We start from the raw sequence: 16,675 nt of genomic DNA, 5'->3' as shown, positions 1-16,675 counted from the left end.
AATTGTGCCTCTCTATAACTTTCGAAACCTTTAGTTTTTCTAACGCGTCCTGCCTAGGCTTTTGATGTTGTTCCTCCGAGCACGCTAAAATCAACAAAGTAGATATGTAGAATTCTAGAAAATCAAGTTTATAATATTAGAGCTGTATTGACTCAAAACTCACACAAACCTGACAACCAATTGTCACATTTTCTTTCTTCAAAATTATCCACTTTTCTAACCTTGTTTTCTTGGACAAAGGAAAGTAACAGAAGTAACACCCCCCCCTACAGCATCTTGAATAATATAACTCCCAAAAAAATTGAAAATTAGAAAATTCATGGTACTAAAAGATTCGATAAAGATTTCAAATCAAAATTAAATAGTTTGGCTAATTTCAAGTAATTGCTTAATTTTTTAAGACTGTCAGTAGTCTTCTCCTATTGTTTAAAAATAATAGATAGCTCAAGATTCAGCTTAATACAGTTTTTAGCTGCTTTTGTTACAAAAATATGGATTCAAACCTCATCACTGATGTTTTTTTCCATGATTTTTCAATGTCTTTCTTTGCTTTCATGTAAGATTTTCTCTCGTTGTTCTTCAATTCTCCTTCACTCTGTATACCTGCTGCCTTTCCAAATTTCCAATTATACTTTTTCATAAACTCTTTGTTTAGCTCCTTTACTTTTTCCTGTGCAATCTTCTTTACAACTTCCTCTTTCTCTTTCTTTAGTCCAAATTTCTTTGCTTGGCTCTGGCCTACCAAGTTCATTTTCCTCACTGGAAACAACCTCAAAACTTCAGCATACTTTTTCAAACATTCATTGCAATGGAAAATGTCATGTTTCTCTTTCATTTTATCTGTGACACTAGCCCAAGCACTCTTCCCAAACGAACTCAAAATGTTCTGCTTTTTCTCAGCTGAAGCTTTTCCTATTGTTTGCATAACCCCTTTAATTTTGTCTACATTTGCTCTATACCATGCATAACCAATATTTTGAATCTTGCTACTTTGGAAAAGGTTTTGAAATTCCTCGAACTGGGCTTTCAATTTCTGAGATATTTCAGTAGTGCTTAACTTTTTAAAACTTTTATTTGCATCAGCCACATTAAGCTGGAACATGACAGTTCTCATAAATCCACATGCCACTGGGCCAACAATGGACTTTGACTTTGACATGATGCAAGTTTATTCTGTGATTCTTTTATCTGAGTAAATGAACAAATAAATACCAGAAAGTGAAATATATCAATAGAAGGGTTACTATTTCAGGTTTCTGAAATATATAGAATCTCTAAATAGTTTATTCTTTTGGAAGATTTTAAACTTGCTTCCCCCTCGACTAGAAACTAAGTAAGAATGAGTAACTAAGACAGCCTTGTAATTTGAATTTTCAAACGAGATGAAACTGGAATTTTCTTTTGACAGGAAAAGGGCTGAAGGAAGAAAACTTATGAATGGTTCTTAGCTTATGAAAATGTGAATAATTTTACCAAAAAATCTTTCTAAATACCAAATCACTATACTATTTTGATATCTTTATATGAATAAATATATAAATAAATACATTAATCAAAACTTTAAATAGGAATTACTATTGAACTTTCGAAATTTTAAACTTAAATGATGCAAAATTGAAAAAAACTAATTTACTAAGGAAATAGAAATATCAGTTAAACAACTAAAATACAGTACTTGATAAAAGAGGCCAAGGAAATTAAACGCCTTTATGAACCAAACCAAAGACAGCCTTGAAAAGGTTTTAATGAAAAAATGAAAAACTTGAAATTACATAAAGCCTGCCATCATAATGACCATGCTTAGTCTTGCCACCGCAAGTGAAGAATCTGAACCACTATGTAATTTAAGAATATGAGGTTTAAAGATTTCAATGTGAGAACCTTGAAAATTTATATTAATAACCCATAAAAACTTTGAAATTGTGTAAAGCTTGCCATTTAAATAACCTTACTGAGCCGCAATGTAATTAAAAAAAATCATATTTGTGAGAAAAATCAAAGAGAAACCTTGAACAAAGTAATTATTAAAAAAGGGAAACCTTTGAATTACGTAAAGCTTGCCATCGAAATGACCTTGCCTTGAACCACTACGTAATTTCAAAGAAAAATTATTCTGGAGAACAATCAAAGAGAAACTCTGAAATTTATTAAAATAAAAAAAGGAAACCTTGAAATTACGTAAAGCTTGCCATCGAAATGACCGTGCCTATTCTTGCCACCACGAATGGTGACCATGAACCACTACGTAATTTGAAAGAAAAATTATTCTGGAGAAAAAATGAAGAGAAACCTTGAAAGTTATTTTAAACAAGCTAGATGCTGAATGGACCTACCTGACGATGACAGTTAGATAGCAATGCAAGGAGAAAAATTAAAAAAATCAGTCAGAAAACATAGCGTTTAGCGAAAATGCATAACGCAAGAAATTCATCATTGATTGATGGTGGGGGGAGAGGGAAGGGTTAAATAGTTAAGTCGCAAAAATCAGTTTTATTGACAATTGAATCATGCTTGATGGTGAGCATTGTTATCAATAATATTTTTGTATGAAAAACATAGAAATATAAGGAAAAAATTCAATGAAAATCTGCAAAAACGGCGATTTCCGAAATTTTCAACCGGAAAAAAAATTTTCTCAAAAATCGAACTCGGCCATGTTTTGAGCATTGCGAATACGCATCTTTCTGCAAAAAATCAGAAAAAACTAAAAATAAAAATTCGAGGAAATGTCAAAAACCCGGTTTTTCCGGCATATTTCCGGCATTTTCGGCCGGAAAAAAAATGTTTTCGAAAATCGGGCTCCGTCACATATAAGGTATTGACATTTAGCATCAGTGTGCAAAATTTCATGAAAAAATATAAAGTACAGCTCAAGAAATTCAAGAAATACCGTTTTCCCGGCGAAAATCCGCTGTTCCGGCGATTTTTAGAAAGTTCCGGCTTCAAAAATCAGTTTTATTGACAATTGAATCATGCTTGATTGTGGACATTGCTATTAATAATGTTTTTGTGTGAAAAACAACGAAATATAAGGAAAAAGTCCAATGAAAATCTGCAAAAACGGCGATTTCCGGCATATTTCCGGCATTTTCGACCGGAAAAGATTTTTTCTCAAAAATCGGAGTCGGCCAAGTTTTGGGCATTGCTAATACGCATCTTTGTGCAAAAAATCAGAAAAAACTAATGATGAAATCTTGATAAAATGCCAAAAAACCGGTTTTTCCGGCATATTTCCGGCATTTTCGGCCGGAAATGATTTTTTTTCGAAAATCGGGCTCCGTCACATTTTGGGCATTGCCATTTTGCATCATTGTGCCAAAAATCAGAAAAAACTAATGAGCCAATACTGAGAAAAGCTGGTAACAGACGGACGAACGGACGAACGGACGGACGGACGGACAGAGGTTAATTTATAGGACCTCCAGGTAGGTCCAAAAATAAAAAAAGGAAACCTTGAAATTACGTAAGGCTTGCCATCGAAATGACCGTGCCTATTCTTGCCACCACGAATGGTGACCATGAACCACTACGTAATTTGAAAGAAAAATTATTCTGGAGAAAAAATGAAGAGAAACCTTGAAAGTTATTAAAATAAAAAAAGGAAACCTTGAAATTACGTAAAGCTTGCCATCGAAATGACCGTGCCTATTCTTGCCACCACGAATGGTGACCATGAACCACTACGTAATTTGAAAGAAAAATTATTCTGGAGAAAAAATGAAGAGAAGCCTTGAAAGTTATTAAAATAAAAAAAGGAAACCTTGAAATTACGTAAAGCTTGCCATCGAAATGACTGTTCCTATTCTTGCCACCACAAGTGATGACCATGAACCACTACGTAATTTGAAAGAAAAATTATTCTGGAGAAAAATCAAAGAGAAACTCAGCAATTTATTAAAATAAAAAAAGGAAACCTTGAAATTACGTAAAGCTTGCCATCGAAATGACCGTGCCTATTCTTGCCACCACGAATGGTGACCATGAACCACTACGTAATTTCAAAGAAAAAATGAAGAGAAACCTTGAAAGTTATTAAAATAAAAAAAGGAAACCTTGAAATTACGTAAAGCTTGCCATCGAAATGACCATGCCTATTCTTGCCACCACAAGTGATGACCATGGAACCACTACGTAATCTGAAGAAAGATCAAAGAGAAACCTTGAAACCCTATTAAAATAAAAAAGGAAAGCCTTGCAATAACTTGCCTTCGTGAACCACTATTCAAAATTTGAAAAAAAAATTTGAAAATGTTTGATGAAATAAAATTGTCTGAGCTTTTAGGCTAATCATGTCCATTGAAAATGTTTTAAAAATTACATAAGTTTACTCTCCCAGTGTTGAAATTCCTTTAAAATAAGAGGGGAAGTAATTCTCTTGGCTGGGCAAATCTCTTGCATTGACTTCTGTAAACCTTGCAACAGCATATTTTCCTTATCAGCAACAAAATTGAAAACAAAACCAAGAGAAAAAATGTCTGTCCTTGTAGATGTTTTCAAACCAGAACCATTCCTTAGTTCATGAGCTAAATATGGGTACCTCACATTATAACGCTCTTTCTGTTCACTTGTAAGTCTATATTCTTGAGGTTGAGAGCGCAGAGTGGATTTTCCAAAATCTATAATAACTGGAGTAGAATCTGATCGTAACAAAATATTATTGCTTTTAATATCATTGTGTAAAAATCCTTTACGGTGAATGTAGACAAGTGCCTTAAACATTTGGTAGCAAATCTTTGTCCATGATTCTTGGTTAAACAAATGATCAATTCTGGCTTTATAAATAGTTAGCGCGCCATCAGAAAAACAAATGTACTCCATAACAAGCATGTTATTGAAAATTCCGAACAAATATGGGAAAAACCTTGACCCTTGCAGTCTTTGAAGGAAAGTAGCTTCACAATATGCATCAAAATGTTTCTTCCCTGACTTAATAGCACAATTTATACCAAGCTGGGTCATACAACCAACCACAACCTTACCAAATGTCCCCTCACCAAGTTTAATTTCAGAAACCTGAACAACATCTTCAGAAAGTTCATTTTGCTTAGTATTGAAAGATTTATCTTTTTCAGCAGTAGCATGTTTTTTGGAAACAGAGGTCAAATAATCGGAATGATGATAAAGTTTTTTCTTGACATCTTGAAGTTCTTTTTTAGTGATCTTTAAATATTTTGTTATTTTTGTATTTTCATGTAAAACTTTTGATTTTTCATCGTTGATCTTCACAATCTCACCCTTGATTTTGACATTTTCATCTTTTATTTCATTATTTTCATTTTTTATTTTTTCACTTTGATCTTTGATTTTGATGTTTTCAGTCACCACCTCTATATTTTTAAATTTTATTTGCTGATTTTCTTCTCTAATTTTCTGATTTTTGTTTTGAATTTCAATGTTCTCATCTTTGGCTAAAGCAAGTTGTTGCTTGACTTTTTTCTTGTGCAATTTTGAATTTTTCTTTTTGTTTAATTTACGGTTGATTTGTCCTTGTTTAGATCTTCCCATTTTCTTCTCTCTATAAAACGCCTGTAAAATGTCTCTTAGATTATATCTTAATCAAACAGAATCAATAAATTAAATCAAATTCTAAGTGACTCCACACACGACCCCGGACACCGCCGTACATTACGTGGTGGAGTCCGGTGGGTGAACGGTGGGCGGAGCCTAACCTATTGTTACCACCGTACCTGTCCCACCGTACACGAAAAATACCACCGTACATTGTACCGTGGGAAGTCGATCAGGTTTCTGAATTCCCATATCGGACAATCGTACGGTGGCAATTCCGTATATGGTGGGATTCTGTACGGTGGTGTTGTACGGTGTTTTCGATCTGACCTAAAATACCACCGTACACCCACCGAACTCCACCGCGCAATGTACGCCGGTGTCCAGGGTCATCTCCACACCAGTTTGAAGATTTGACTGGTTTTTGTGGACTTCAAGACTGAAGGCCTTTGGTAAGTTTTCCGTCTACCACCCAACCAACCCTTATTTCTACTGAAATAACTACGTTCAGAGAGTCATAAACTTTATTCCTGAATTGCTGGATCTCAAAGATTACACTTTTTTCCATTGAGGGAACTAACTGGGGAATAATTGCTCAACCAAGTACTATCCCTAGTCTCTCAGTCAGATGCCAGAGAAGAATACAAATGAGTCTTACTTCACTGCTGGACTAAATGAAAGTTATAACATTAAAGTTGAAATTCTTGGGATTGTAAGGCATATGGCTAATTATTTGAAACATAAAAATACTATTGTATTTTGGGATCCCTCTTTCTTTACCCAATAACAAAGTTCTCTTTTTTATCATATCCGCCCGCCCTAACCAAACAAATTTGGAAAAGCACAACATTCTCAAGTGATATAAATCCAATGAAAATACTTACCTCAGAAGATACACCAATCAGTATACTTACACTCAAAACCAAAAATATAGCTTCTTATTCAGATTAAACAGGTTCAATTAATCTGTTAATAGCTACCAACCTCTGCTCTCTGCTTGGTTTGTTTGATAAATAATTATTTTCCCGCTCTACCTTCGTCAGGAATGTAGCGCGAAAATTAAACGCATCTGATTGGTCCATAGCAAATCCAGGGCCTGGGCTGATTAGAAAAGAGCTTGGGTACGATTTTTATATTCGGGTCTGCAGAATTGGTCAAACCCCTGTTTGAGGCGTGAATTGATAGAAATCAACTACAACAAATTTTGATTGATACTCTTGCATGCACAAAGTCATATCTTTATATTACATATCATATACCATTCGAAAGCATATATAAAATACTTACTTTTATCGTCGAGGTAGATCGGCGGCCGCGCGCGCACGGGTTGATAAATTCGCGGCAAAGACAGAAGTATCGATTTTTATCATAAAGAAACTTAAAATTTTAGGGTATAAAGGGATCAGGTACCATCTACCTAAACGTGATTCGTTCGGTAATGGTATCAGCTTTGAAGAAAAGTAAAAAAACCGTAAGGATTGATCACAAATACGTATGCAATACGTCAAAAACCGGTCAAATTGAGAGTATGACGAAATTACGTTTTTGAGGCTCATTATGTATAATAGTTAAGTAAAATGGATGAATTTAGATTCTAGAATCATTGAATTTTTATCTCGAAAAATTTTAAACAAGTAAACAGTGAAAAAAGTGAAAATGATGCGTAGCTATAGAGTTACGGATTTTAGGGATATTCTGCGGACTGCCTTAATTGTGATGAGAGCGTGTATAAGAACATCCAAAATTTTAAAGGCCTTTGGATGTTCTTAACATTTTCTTTTTTAGTTTTAAGCCTAAGAATATTCTTGAAATGTTCCTGTTTTTACCATTTTGTGCTATTTCCTAAGAAACTGGTTGTTTAGGGCCTGAAAAGCCTTCAGTGTTCTTAAATTGTTCTTAATATTTTTGCCCTTTCGCGGCTCGAAATTACCTTTAAAGTATTCAGCACTTTAAAATTATCAAAATCTGAAAATAAGGTGTTAAAAAAGTTAAAACAATTTTCAAAATATTTTCTCTCATTTATTTTGTTAATAGCTTTTGGGTTGGTCTAAAAAGCTTGTCGGGTACCCCTGTTTTGCCCAAATACTTGAAGGGTAGTTTTTTAATTTGCCAAAATACAATGTTAGAAAAAAAAATAGAAAAGTCATAATGAAATTGGTCCAAAACACGGCGATCTTAAATCGGATTCAAAAATGTTCAATTTTGGTCATAAAGAAAAATTGATGATGTCCAAAGACGTGATTTTTCCTTTATCTGAAGAAGAACTAAAAAGCGAATATACAGTGAAAATCTCAAAGTTCTACTCCTTTCCAATCCGGAATAATTCCAATTCCGATTTTGAGGGAGCTCACGCGGGATGTGGCGGGATATTGAGGGAGCTGAAAGTAAACATTTCCCAAATTATCCGATTTTGAACAACTATCTTAAAAAAAAAGTTTTGTGTTAAAATTGTACATACTAGGGCTTTATTCACCCAAAGAATGGGGTGATTTTAAGAACTTTTACAGCACTTTTTACAAAAATAGACTTTCGATTTCCCCGATTTTTAAACATTACTCTAAAGATCGCAGTGAAAATTATACATCTCTTACTCTAAACTGCTAATCAAAAACGAAATCATAAGAATATTTGTGGATATGATTTTCCCAAAAAAGTAAAGAATATCCATGATGCATTAGAAAAACACTATTTTTGTAAAAAAAGGGCGGGTTGGGCTAAAAAGCAGGGTAGCCAATTATGCTAGGTTGTGGCTAACCGTTTATTTCACGGACCAGAGTAAGAAAATAAAAAACAGTTTGAATGATAATCCTTATTGGATAAAACTTTGAAAAAATATTCTAAAAGTTAATTCATGATTCAGAAGATATTCAAAGATTTAACTTAACACATGATCAGAGCTTGTTTTCTCCACTATTTGAGCTTAGACCTTACAAGGTGTGAGTAGAAAGAAAACGGTGATTCTAATTCATGGGTGATTCTAATTCAATACCAAAAGTGAAGGACACTACAGAAAGTGAGTGACGCTACAGAAAGGGAGTGACACTACATAATATGAGTGATACTAGACCATCAAATCACTGACCATGGAATCGTTTATCTTGATAAAAGAAAAGAAAAAGATTTTATTTGTGATCACAAAAAATGAATTTGGTGGTGTTAGATTTTTGAAAATTCTTTAAGTATTTGATTGATGTTCACCCACTAACTCATCGATTAACTAGACACTACAGAAAGTGAGTGACACTACAGAAAGTAAAAACCCACTCAGTATAAAGTCTCAGGTAACTCATTAGCTCTAAACACATAGAAAATGAGCTTCATCAGAGTTTGTTCCAACATCTGGAATACTTGGTTCACACCTTCGAGGCTTTCTTTACGCTCTAGGTTTTAACTTTTTCGCACTATCACTACACTAATTAAAGTTAGTTATGGAATCATCAACACCAAATCAAAAACGAAATGTTGAATCAGTACCTTGTCTATCTGCACCGAAAAAGAAGAAATGCTATGAGAGTAGAATTTTTCAGATGATTCGAGAAAAAGTCTTTGATGTGCGAAAGGAGATGTGCGAAGGTTGTTTGGAAGATTATCCAAGTCAACTTCGTCATTACTGTCTTACAACAGAGGCAGAACAATTTTTTGAAGATGCATTTTTCAATTTATCCCTACTAAGGAAAGAAAAAGGGTTCCACCGGGCTGTGAGACTGGGGGGTGGACCAGTTCCAGTAAACAAAAAAGTTTCAATAAAAGTCTTTGATCTGCACCAAATAATTTTGTATCATTAAAAGGCTTTATATTTTGCAAAATGATCCCCCTCTAACTAACCTTTTCAAAAGGGCCCCCTTGCAGAGAGCCCAGAGGAGCAACAAAATTAAACAAACTTTAAACACAACCATTGAGACAGTATATGACAAATACAAAGGATTTCAAGACTAGAACTTAATGGAAATAAGTTATGCAATTTCAATATTCAGAATAACAATAACCATACCTAATTAGGAGTATCATTGCATCATAAATTCTGAAAAATGTAACAAAGTTCTGAAATTATATTAAAACTATTATATAGGGCTGTAAAATCCAGATATGAAAATAAAGAAAATTCAGATAAACAGAACTGAGATCAAAAAGCTGAGATCAAAAGTCTCCAACGATTTTAGTCTACTCAGCAAAACATTAAGTTTTCATGGCTGTGTATTTTTTCAAATTTGGGAAATCTAAAGGCTCTTAATCTTAAGTCGGCTGGAGAAAGATATTTGGCAGTCTTTTTACATAAAAAAAGTAAAAAAAATCTGTGACTTTTTTCTCGGCTGTAACACAGAAATTTTAAACAGTTAAAGTGTATCATAAAAATAATGTCAAGTTTTGTCGATGTATTTTGACATTTTACAAGTCATTACCATAACCAACAATGAAATCCTTTATATTACAATCACATGTCAATGTTATTTTTTATTTCGCTCTGACCACCAATGCGTATTCATAAACAACAAACAACAACCACATGGATGTGGCCACATCATCGAGGGTTTGCCAAGCCAAAATTTCAAAAATAACAACAAATGAACAGTCCTTCTTCCACTGAATAAGGGGTTGAATAAATTCTTCCAGGTTAGCCATATCCAAAATATTTTTCTTCCCATTTCAAAACATACGAAAAGTCTGAATTCGTGTTGTGCTAAAAGGAATGGTTTTCCAACCATATGTATACAGTTCATTTTTCAGCTTTGACCCTCTTCTTGCAATGAATCAGCAACTCTGTTGAGCCTTGTCTATCGATGAAAGAATAAAAATTCCATCTTCTTTCTTCTCATTCCGCAAGTTCATGGTTCAGCTGCTTTCTTCGTTTCTTTGAAAGGGACATAACAGTACTTGCGAAATTTGTAAACAAACTGTATGCAGCGGATACAAAATCAAAACAAATGTCACATGTCAAAATAAAAAATCAAACCAAATATGGCTAATTTTGATTGTTCAATTGTTTTACAAGTTTGTTTTGGACACGTGATTTTAATTGTTCTCTTTAATGATACGTGGTTCGCGCAATGTTTACATTTTACTACTTTAATGTCCCTTTAAAGCACTACCTCGTGTTCTTTTTTTTCTTTTCAAAACAACAACGTCTCTTTTCAAAACAACAATGTTTTTGTAACATTCGAATTTGGAAAAGTTGGAAAGCCTTTGGTCGAGTCAATGCAATGACTTCTTAAAAAATGAGCGCGATTTGAGCGTTTTGAACGCTTCTTGAACGCTGGAGTTTTTACAAGCTCTTATTTGATTTGGTTGGTCGTTAACCAGTAATAAAACGAATTTGTTACTTTTTCTAAAGAACGTGTCATCTCTATCACTTCAAATGACCGATTATTGAAGTATCTTGTNTGAAGGGAATGTTCTTTGTTCATGCCTTAATTTTGGCCCCCTCTGACTTTCATTGTTTGAACATGCCAACAGGGCAAATCCTTTTCTCAAATTTGCCTTATTGTATCCAAGTGGGCAATGTTTCTCCGATTACGCCCTTTTGGATTCTATTGTTATGGCCATCTAAAATGGTGGGAAGAGTTGCGGAAAGACAGGGGCGCCCGCTAGCTTCGAGGGTGGTAACGCCAAAACGCCCAATATGATCTTTCAACAAAAGGCGAGTTAGTTACCGCGCGAGTTAAGTCATACACTCTACCGCAGCGCACAACAAACGGTGATTTAGTGAATATCAATAATTATAAGAATATTTTATGTGCTTAAATTCAGTAAACTTTGAGTGCTTCATTGAAGATTAAGAAGAAGATAAAAAATGCGCTGGATGATTTTCATTGTAACAGTCAATCATTGCTGAAAGTTTGAAAAAGTTTTTCCGACGCAAAAAAAATTCAGCCAATTAAAAGCACAGTTTGCTTATATTTACTATGTTTGCTACATCGCCTAGGCTAAAAAAAGTGCGAAAAGACACGCACGTCATTTTTTAATGAGTGTTGTTATGATTTTTTAGATCGCGGTCGCGTACAGGAACTCGCCAAATGCTCCTAACTGACCAATGCGTATTCATAAACAACAAACAACAACCACATGGATGTGGCCACATCATCGAGAGTTTGCCAAGCCAAAATTTCAAAAACAACAACAAATGAACAGTCCGCCTTCCACTGAATAAGGGGTTGAATAAATTCTTCCAGGTTAGCCATATCCAAAATATTTTTCTTCCCATTTCAAAACATACGAAAAGTCCGAATTCGTGTTGGGCTAAAAGGAATGGTATTCCAACCATATGTATACAGTTCATTTTTAAGCTTTGACCCTCTTCTTGCAATGAAACAACAACTTCTCTTTTCAAAACAACAATGTTTTTGTAACATTCGAATTTGGAAAATTCGAAAGCCTTTGCTCGAGTCAATGCAATGACTTCTTAAAAAATGAGCGCCATTTGAGCGTTTTGAACGCTTCTTGAACGCTGGAGTTTTTACAAGCTCTTATTTGATTAACCGTTTTCGTTAACCAGTAATAAAACGAATTTGTTACTTTTTCTAAAGAACGCGTCATCTCTATCACTTCAAATGACCAATTATTGAAGTATCTTGTAAACACTCCAGCTCATCCCAACGCTTCAAACCCGCGCTGATTTTCCGATCTTTTCTTTAAATTTCCTAATTTAAACCCTAGGGAGATAAAAACAAGACTTATCTAGTACCGGCGACCGCGTGTATTATCTCCGGAGCTTTTAAGAATTGGTATATCTAAACGCACGAGGCGACACCTTTTGAAAAAAATATATTTAACCATCCGTAATTCCAAGTTTCTCTGCCGCGATTCTAGGTTTGATCTAAGGAAGGGCGGACGGCTTTCTCAATTATTTCTGCGTTTGAAAGATTGGATATATTTAGTAATTCTTCATTTGCATTCCCCAGCGTAGGTGAGATTTAAAGGTACATATACACGATAGCAAAACTGCTTCGCCCATGTATATTCGCTTCGCAATAATAACTTGTGCTTTTCATAAGAAAAGATATATAAATTGTTCAGTTATCATTTCATTTGTTTCGCTTAGATGTGAAATTTTAATTTCTTTTGAATTCCTTGTTCAGTCAGAGTAGGTCTATTTTAGCCATTTCAGACCGTTTTAGCCCCTCTTCGGGGACTGTAACTGCTGATCCAAGAAAGATATGAAAAAATCTGACTGAGCAGAGATTTGGAATCAGCAAAGTTTAAATATTCTAAAAAGTATTACAGTACTTCGTGATTTCTAAATCAGTAGAAAAAATCTTCATTTTTGCTTCTTCACTTTTCATCTCTATTTTTCGAATTTCAAAAATTTTTAAATCGATTAAAATATTTTGCAAATAATTATCTTCCCCACGGTGTATAACTCTTTAATATAGAATGAATGGGTGCTGAGATAATATCAAAAAAATGAAGTGTCCACATAATTTTGAGACAGAATATACAAGTATTTTAAGATTTTGGATTACAGTACATTTTTAGGAGATGTGTTAGACACCTTAATCTGTTTCACTCTTTCGCTTTTGTATACCCTTTGTGTGGTCATGTTTTGTGTATTAATAAATACTTGCGTCGCATGCTGGTTAAGCTGTAAGCTGAACGCACTAAAAGTGCTTTGGATGTTAAAGTTGGCTTAAAAGCACAATCAAATAAGAACCAAACTCGACTCGAGGAATGGTACAATCTTCTCAGACCGGAAAAAGATATCGCTACTGGATCTTTTTAAAATTATATATATGTGGTCGAAGAAGATAAACTGCGTGAAAGTAGTCAATATTGTGCGAGTCAACAAGGACCATGTAATCCAAATGTTTCAAAAGTTAAGAAGAGTGTGTAAAAATGATTTTCAAAGGAACCCCATCCGGGTTGGTGGTTGTGGCGCAAATTTTGTCGTACAAATTGACGAAAGCCAGTTTCATTATAGACGAAGGGTATAATTTGATCAATTGATTTTGAGCTGTAAAGTACCGGGTATTAAAAAAACGGAACAAGTTTGAAAATTTGGGAAAAAATTACAAATGCTATCGACTTAATTTGTTAGGCTAACTTAAATTTTGAGGTATATTTTAAATTTGCTTTATTCGTTCAAAAGTTATGAAGAAAAAAGACAAATTCTTTTTTAAACACATGTGTAGTTTAAAAATTTTTTAAATGTTAAGGATATCAGAAGATTTGGATATCCAACGCTTTTATATCCGAACAAAGTGTAGAACATTCATAGCCAAAAACGTTGTTTGGAATTTTATTATTCTCGATGATTTGAAAATTTGAGAAGATTTCTATAAGTCTCGAAAAGTCAAGAACAGAGCCGAGCCTCGGCCAAAATTTATCCGTTCTTATAAAATAGTGTGCGCCTTGATAGTCTTTAAACATGCATAAACAAGTATTTTTTTCATTTTTAGGGTGGAGTAGGACTCGTTGCCCAAGCTCCGGTATGGATTTTTTGCTTGGCCGATACGAGGTTTGTACCAGCCAAAGGATATATGGAAATTGTCCCAAGGGGGAATCACGCTGTTTTGACTGGGGTGATCAATCGTGTCAACAGCACTATCCATACTGACGAATGGAGGGCATACATCAATCTCCCACAATTCGTTCCAAATTGCATTGGCCATGACACGGTTAACCATACGTACCACTTTGTAGATCTTCAAACAGGGGCAGGTAAGCGATAATTACTATTCTTTAGAATTTTAAATATGTCTTCAAATTTCTCATATCTTTCTGAACGGATCATAAGTTACAGACCAACAAGCTAGAGTTAAATTGGCAAAAATGGCTAAAATTGGGCAAAACGGGCCAGCTTTTTAGAGCCATAACTTTACATAAATCGGACAATCAAAGTATTATAAAAATATCAAGTTAAGATTATTTCGTTAGAAACCTATTTCTTATATTTTTAGAATACAGAGTCATATTGGAACCGCTTCAAATAAAAAATCAAGGCTATGGAAGGGATCATGCGTGTTGATCTTCAAAGTTACATGGACGAGTTCATGTGGAGGAAATTTAATAGTTTTTAGAAATGATGTTTAAAGGTTTTGTTTTGTGACCTTAAGGGAACTAATTTTTGCGGGAACTAAATTTTGTAGTTTTTGCGGATTTAGGCCCAAACCGTAAAATTAAGTTCCTGCAAAATTTTTCAATTGCGAAAAACCAAGGTTGAATAATAATTTTCTTTCAAGTGAGAAATCCGCAAAATTAAGTTCCCGCAAATATTAAATATTAAATCTTGAACTACGAACCGCAAGAATAAGTTCCAGCAAAAAATAGTTCCCATAGGGTATGTAAAATTTTCGTTTGCTAACTCAGCTTTTTTAAATTACAAGCTATTTTGTATTGAATAGACACAGATGTGTAGCAATTTTCGATCGAAAACCGAGAAAATTCAAAATATTTGTTTATCTCAGCGAAAGAAGACAATAAGCCGACTCTGATCTAATATGAAATATGTGCCCAATATAAGACGAAGTTACTTAAGCTATTACCATGAAGGTAATAAAGATACAGATGGAGAGAAAACATCTCGGTAATGACCTAAATGGTCGTTGAAATCTTTTATAAATCTATTCAAAGCAAATTTTCTTTGATATACCATCATTGGAAGCAAAAAACAATTTATAACTTTATAAGAACAGAAAAAGGCTGGTCCGTTGATTTTGAAAAACTTAATTTTGCAAGAAATTTAAATTAAAATGCTATTATAATTCATATAGCGGTCATTAAGTAAGCCATTAAAGATTCAAACGGCGAGCGGTATTGAAAGGTTCCGTGACTTAAATAAGTGTACCCGCGCTGAGAAAAGTAAGGCATGTCACGTCAGAGGGCTGAAATATCATTAACCGCCCTGATTGCAGGGCGTTATGCTCATTTGAAGCCCTTTGACCGGGCTTTATCACACTGCAAGGACTTCTTTTTCTTTATTTTCGAATGCTCTAACATTCGAATTGTTTTGAACCCTGGAAACCATAAACACAAAACAAAACAAATCAAAAACCAGCAAAATGGAGGAGGAGAAGGTTGTCAACTTCCACTTTGAAGTTGAATTTGAAGAGCAAAAAGCAGCAGCAGAAGGAACGAGCAGTCAAACATCAGATTTAGATAAAGCAGAACTGGATAAGCTTGTACTGGACTCAAAGTCAGAAAACACAAGGAAATGTACAAACTGGGGATTTTCAAAGTTGAGAACTTGGCTGGAAAAACGAAACATTCCGATTGACTTCAAAACCGTTGAAGCAGACAAGCTTAACGACATCTTGAGGAAGTTTTATGCTGAAGTTAGAAGTGCTAAAAATGAAATGTTTACACCGAGCTCGATGACTGGAATTCGTGCTGCGATAAATAGAACACTCTTGGCTCCACCCTATTCCAGAAATATGAACATCATAGCAGACAGAGAATTTAGTACTGCCAATGATATGTTCTCTGCTAGATGCAAAATTTATTATAAGACTAACAACAAGAAGCCAAAACATAAAGATCCCATCGAACAGGCTGATATGAATCGGTTGCAAATTTATTTCTCGAACTGCTTTGACGATCCTTCTAAACTTCAAGAATGTGTCTGGTTTAATCTATGCTTACATTTCGGTCGAAGAGGACGTGAGGGTTGGAGAGAGCTGCAAAAAGAACATTTCACTGTGATGACAGATGCTAAAGGTAATCGTTATGTCACTATGGTCTTGACAGAAAGTACCAAAAATAACCCAGGTGGATACAAATAGAATGCTCAGGACTATTCTGATGTCAGAATGTACGAAGTAGCTTCGAGTCAATTGTGTCCAGTGAAAGTTTTCCAGTTTTATGTTGAGAAGCTTCATCCGGACAATCCAAATCTTTTTGCCAAGTCCAAAAAGTCATTTGTCAAAGACGAAACAACCTGGTATACCCACGAAGTCATAGGGAAAAATCTGTTGGTTAACATCATGAAACAGATTTCAAACAAAGCTGGCCTGAGCAAAGTTTACACGAATCATTGTGTGCGAGCCTCGACGGTCACAAGCCTGTACCAAGCTGGTATAGATACCCAGCAAATTTGCTCGATCACGAAGCACAAAAACGAATCAACACTGAGCCACTACATTTCCTCAACTTCGGACGAGCAAAAAATAAAAGCCTCTAGAATTCTGTCAGGTACATTGGTTCCAGTAAGTAATATGGTTGACAACACTGCAAATTT

The 16,675-nt window shown here is 34.6% G+C and overlaps 2 protein-coding genes across 2 annotated transcripts; one reads left to right on the top strand and one right to left on the bottom strand.

Moving 5' to 3' along the window:
- Nucleotides 1-4,314: 4,314 nt before the first annotated feature.
- Nucleotides 4,315-5,505, bottom strand: LOC136803283 (uncharacterized). The gene has a single exon (XM_067060005.1). The coding sequence runs from the start codon at nucleotides 5,503-5,505 to the stop codon at nucleotides 4,315-4,317; it is 1,191 nt and encodes a 396-aa protein (XP_066916106.1).
- Nucleotides 5,506-15,500: 9,995 nt separating this feature from the next.
- Nucleotides 15,501-16,220, top strand: LOC136803282 (uncharacterized). The gene has a single exon (XM_067060004.1). It carries the CDS (start codon nucleotides 15,501-15,503, stop codon nucleotides 16,218-16,220), a length of 720 nt encoding a protein of 239 aa, XP_066916105.1.
- Nucleotides 16,221-16,675: the final 455 nt, after the last annotated feature.

The sequence above is a fragment of the Clytia hemisphaerica genome, unplaced genomic scaffold (genome assembly GCF_902728285.1).
Source record: "Clytia hemisphaerica strain Z4C2 unplaced genomic scaffold, Clytia hemisphaerica genome assembly, whole genome shotgun sequence".
Taxonomy (NCBI): domain Eukaryota; kingdom Metazoa; phylum Cnidaria; class Hydrozoa; order Leptothecata; family Clytiidae; genus Clytia; species Clytia hemisphaerica.
This window is presented reverse-complemented; position numbering and strand designations above follow the sequence as displayed.